This window comes from Bacillus rossius, chromosome 11, assembly GCF_032445375.1.
Source record: "Bacillus rossius redtenbacheri isolate Brsri chromosome 11, Brsri_v3, whole genome shotgun sequence".
Classification (NCBI taxonomy): Eukaryota; Metazoa; Arthropoda; class Insecta; order Phasmatodea; family Bacillidae; genus Bacillus; species Bacillus rossius.
In genome coordinates, this window is record NC_086338.1 from 32539946 (window position 1) to 32545655 (window position 5710).

Sequence of the window (5710 nt, forward strand, 5' to 3'; positions counted from 1 at the left end):
TACTAAATTTAAAAGCTACTTTTGAAAAGCCCGCCTTAACCTATTTAATATAATAGCAGATTCATAGGCCAATCGAGTGGAAGAGAAAATGATGCTGCGCAAGCGTACAATGAGCGTAATGGGACACAGCGTAACGGGACAATGTGCGTAACGGGACCATGTGCGTAACGGGACAATGTGCGTAACGGGACAATGTGCGTAACGGGACAATGTGCGTAACGGGACAATGTGCGTAACGGGACAATGTGCGTAACGGGACACTTTTTCGTGCGTGCAGCCGGCGTACACCGATTTATTAGACGTTGTCACGTCAAAATATTCAGCTTAGCAATCTTGGTACCATTTCAAACAAACAAAAACATAATTGCTAGCTGTAATGCGTTTGAACGCTGGACGTTAGGGGCGACATCCCGGCGACATGCCCCAGTCTGGTGCTCGACTTCAGAGCCCGCTGTGCCTGTGAGGACAGCCCGCAGCTGTGGCCTCCACGGCACTGCTTCACTGAGCGGAACTAGATCTCCTCTGATTCAATCATTCTTCCGTCGAGGGTTTCCCATCGGCTCCGATTCCTGCCAGTGGCAGAATCAGCAGCTTTGACCAAGTCTCTGCTGCGTGGGTTCAATTTTCGATGGGCGAAACTTAAAATTCAAACAATTTCACGTTTGGCCCGCTTTTGCAACATACTTATCAGTTTGGCGCGGAAGACACTGAGCCAATGAGAGGTCCCCAACAAAAAAAAAAGTATCGAACCGCGCGCAACTCAGCTGAGATATATCTCTCAAATGAGCAAACAATCATCAGGGGACATTTATCCGAATATGCTGAGGACTGTGGAGTCTGTCATAGAGGCCGATAGCTCCGCAATAATTTCAAGCCCCTAACTAATGATCTGGATGTCGATGAGATGTTGAGCTATACATTAATTAATTAATTTATTTATTCATTCATTCGAGCTCATGATGTCCCGAATGCAAGCCAAACATACTATTGAATAAATGTTGTCATAGCAAACTATAAAGCTTGCAACAAGCTTGATTCTAGCTAACTAGTCTGCATGCACGAAGCTTGCAGCAAATCTACCAAGGTACGCCCCACAGGAAGCTTGTCACAGCTAGGAACGTTCGCATAATTTAATTTCGAGGGATTTTTTTCGGGGGGGGGGGGGGGGGGACCACTTTGTCCGCTGATTCTTACAATTATTTCCTTTTTTTGGTGGTAATAATATATTTTTTTATGATTTGGGGCGGGTGTGTGTGTGTGTGTGTGGGGGGGGGGGGGGGCATGTGTTTATGTATCCTCTCCTCACTGCTGCATACGGCATACGCCCCTGGAAACATGTGGGCTCAGAGAGCAAGCTAAATTAGAAAGCCTGCAGAAAGCACCTGGCTGGACCCACGAGCTCTGGAAACGCAGGGGTCGCTAAGGGCGACAATGGCTCGCGCATCACACGCCTCTTCGTCTCTACGCGCCAGGCACGGAACTGTCGCGCAGTCTCTGCGTCGATAACGTCCCTCTATGGGACTTCAGGCGGTCACCTTATAATTTTTTGATGAACTATTGAAGATAACGACTCCTCTCACTTCTTTATAACATTGCTGTATGTAGTGATGCATAACTAAAAAGAATATCTGTGAAAACATCAGTTTTAGCCTTTTTATTGACGAACGCACGAAAAAGTGTCCCGTTACGCTCATTGTACGCTTGCGCCGCATCTATCTCTCTTCCACTCGATTGGAACAACCATCGATTTGACTTTTTCGAAGCACATTAAACTTGAAACACTCCCATTCGTTTCCTAATTTTCCTATCACCGTCCTATTCTTAACAGAATAACACAGATTGTAAGAAGTTAAATAGCAAACATGTATTAAAGTTATAGTTAAAATAATCTCTTCGTTAAAGTAATAAGCATATTTGAATTAATGAGTGCAAATAAAAGTAAGTTTATCAATTAAATTGTAGATTTCATTTCACCCCTTCTTTGTATCCAAACAATATAGTGATAATTCAATAAAAATGATTCAATTTTGTTCATAAAAATATGCAATCATTTCATCAATGTTTTGTTATGACGTTGTCACGTTAAACAATCGTCCGTAAATCGACTTTACAGACAACCAATTTTTTTAACTGTCAAGAATGTACACGTTATAGACGAAACCATGGAAGGAAACTTGTAGGGACAAGTTAATGGCTCTTGAATGCTATTCGTTATAAGACATCAAGCTGTTTGTAAATGACACATCAACACCTGGAGCTCTGCGCGCCTTTCGGAGGACTAGCCCAAGGCCCACCTTTAATGGTCCGACCTGACTTTGAGTGAAGCTTGATGTGTTAGGCTCGTGAAGTCATCGACGTGCTGTATTTACTGGCGCGCGCTCCCCCAGTGAGGGTCGACTTCACCAGCACAAAGTACCTAGAGCCGCGGGGGAATGGGCACGCCATTCCATCGCAACTTGGAGGTGTTTGGAGAGGCTGGGGCGACCCATACCAGCATTGTTGTCACTCACTGGCTCTTGACCCATCCAGCTGATCTGGAGACCCCATCCTGAGAGTACCACGAAGCGCTTAATGAAGTATTGTCACATCTCTGGGACTCCTCAGACGACCCGGAGAGCACAAAGCAAGGAAGATAAAAGTGGTATCTTATTTTCTTTGGGAATCAGCGAACTGTGGTGGTATTTATGGACAACCTGACTATTTTTTTGTCTTCCTTTGCATGTTTCAGATTATCTATTTTCCAATACGGAACAACAACTACAAAAAAACCATGTTAAAGTGGATAATATTTTGTTTCAAAACTTAAAAGACTGCTTAGCAGCATATTATGAGTGTTGAAAATCATAAATTCAGTTTCAATTTATTGAGAAAAAAAACACACGCGCACACGTCTGCAAAGGTGCACATGACAGCCATGTTTATCATTGGTACCAAGATAATTCAACATTGTCAAAAAAAATTCAAATGTACACTATTTTTCAATTATATTCAACCAGCAGAACACGGCATACATTGTCCTGCCTGTGTATATTTATTTTATTTTCAAATAATTACTAGTATTTAATGTTTACTCGCAGGTAAGGTGTCCAAAGATTGATTGCGTGTGATACAATTGTCATTTGTCTACAATTAAAAGAATAATAGTTAGTCATACAGCTCTTACATTTTATACTTGCTTAAAAATTCTTAATCAAAATCAAAATCACTATTTGCTGTTATTAAACTTACTCATCAATTACTAATCACAGTCACAATTATTTTTTTATTTATTGCTATGCGTTACTTGAATTACAGCAAAATATATACTGCATAAATAATTGAAATTTAAGACTTCCAAAGATAATTCAGTTGCGTGTGATACAAATGTAATTTGCCTACACTTAAAAGAATAATAGTTATTCATAGCTGCAGTACACAGCGTCACATAATAAACAATTGGCTGAACGGAGGGTGATAGTGCTGTATGACAGTGTGGTGGGAATATAGAAATTACACACAATTTCTGTTTTTATGTTTATGACGTATGATTTTTGATTACCCATTGCGATCGGTAAAACAGTTTAGAAGTTGATGTGCTGCAGCGCCATCTAACTGCAAGTTACAAAAAAAATGAATAGCATAAAAACCTCCATGAAAAAAAACACTTCCATGTGCCAACTTTCATGGCGATCGGTCACACGGTGTCGAAGTTAATCTAATTCATACATACCAACATCCTATTTTTGATGTGACGTCTAATAAATCGATGAACGCCGGCTGCACGCACGAAAGAGTGTCCCGTAACGCACATTGTCCCGTTTCGCTGCGTCCCGTTACGCTCATTGTACGCTTGCGCCGTATCTATCTCTCTTCCACTCGATTGGAACAATCATCGATTTGACTTTTTCGAGGCACATTAATCTTGAAACACTCCCATTCGTTTCCTACTTTTCCTATCATCGTCCTATCCTTAACAGAATAGCACAGATTGGAAGAAGTTAAATAGCAAACATGTACAAAAGTTATAGTTAAAATAATCTCTTCGTTAAAGTAATAAACATATTTGAATTAATGAGTGCAAATAAAAGTAAATTTATCAATTAAATTGTAGATTTCAATTCACTCCTTTGTATCCATACAAAATAGTGATAATTCAATAAAAATGATTCAATTTTATTTATAAAAGTATGCAATCAATGTTTTGTTATGACGTCACGTTAAACTATCGTCCGAAAACCGACTTTACAGACATACAATTTTTTTATATATATTTTGTTACGAACGCGAGAGACCAGACCGCGATGCCGTGTTCGGAACTGGCTGGCAGCCCTGCACGGCCACGTGTGATCCGCTGAAGTAAGGCATGCCACGCGCGCCTGGCCGGATTACAAGGGTCCTCGCTACCCCCTCAACCCTCCGGCCTCCTGTATCGTCCTGCCAAGGCGCCGTTATCTATCGCTGAGCGGCCTTGGAAATTCCGCGTTCCGTGGGGCGTGAGCGAGCGACGCTATTCTCGACTCTTCGGGCGTCTCGGGTCGGCGCGGAATGACGCGACTCGCCCCAGCTGTTCTCATCAGTTCTAGAAGGGCGCCGCAGACAACTTAAGCATGTGAAGCCGGCCTCTGCAGAAGTTTTTGGGGCGATAGAGTCTGACGACGGTGAGGACAGGTGAGTACCGAGAGTGCGGTGAGAGTTCCGCAAGGTGTGCGGCCCAGTGAGCGAGCGCGGACTGTGTAACTTGACAAGACACTGAGTGACTCGAGAACAAGTGCGAGTAATTGGTGACTAGGCATTTTTCAAGTAAGATTATTTATTATTTATTTAAATATTAGTAATCAATAAAACTATGGGGAAAAAAACAATACGAACCCAGTAGTTCTCGCCCACATCATTATAAAATCGCAACAATACGGATACGCCAGTAATTTCTTATCCAAGCACAGACATTTTGTGATATGTTTTAAAGCTGCAACGAGTAAGTGCGCAAAGAAATGTTACGCTGACGTAAATCTGTTCCTCAGTGAACTGTTTGTCGTTTACAAAGGAAATACCTGCCTCTGTGCTATATATATATATATATATATATATATATATATATATATATATATATAAAACTTTTTTTACCCAAATTCTTTATATCTCTGCCTCCCTTGATTGATTAATTCCGTTAATGCATCATTCCATGAATTCTGAACTAAAAAATGTTTGTGAAATTTCTTTTTATTACGTGATTGTGTGTTTATGTTTGATGTTGGCAGATGTGGAGTGGCCGGAGCGATAGTAAGGCGATGGGCGATGAGCAGGTGGTACCTGAGGCGAGGCAGCACTCGGCCGGGTAGCGCTCGTTGCAGAAGTCCTCCTCCTCGACGCCCGCCAGGTGGCAGCGAGCCGCCGCCGCCGCGCAAGACGACAGCGAGTCAGGGTAGCGCGCGGCCCTCGCCGCCGGCCGGTAGCGCGAGAAGTCCGACTGCGAGCCGTCCAGCGCCGGGCTGGAGGCGCCCGAGCAGCTGGAGGAGGAGGAGGGGCCGGCGTCCCAGCGCGGGTCGGCGTACACCGAGTCCTCGCTGCTGCACCAGGCGGCGCGCTGCGTGGGCGCCATGGCTCTGGCGCTGCTCTCTAGTCGCGCGGCGCGTCTCCCGGGCCTGCCCCCACTCCCCGGCAAACCCCTCCCCGACACTCCCTCCCTTCCTGAGGGGAGAGAGCCGAGCCTGCCCCCTCTCCCTGGCTTCCC

General features: G+C 43.9%; 1 protein-coding gene across 1 annotated transcript in view; it reads right to left on the minus strand.

The window, feature by feature from the left end:
• Positions 1-5647, minus strand: part of LOC134536763 (uncharacterized) — a 56554-nt gene extending 50907 nt beyond the window's left edge. The window contains exon 1 of the mRNA XM_063376674.1: positions 5290-5647. Coding sequence (XP_063232744.1) covers positions 5290-5578 — 289 coding nt within the window. The 5' untranslated portion in view covers positions 5579-5647. The remainder of the gene's footprint in view (positions 1-5289) is intronic.
• Positions 5648-5710: the final 63 nt, after the last annotated feature.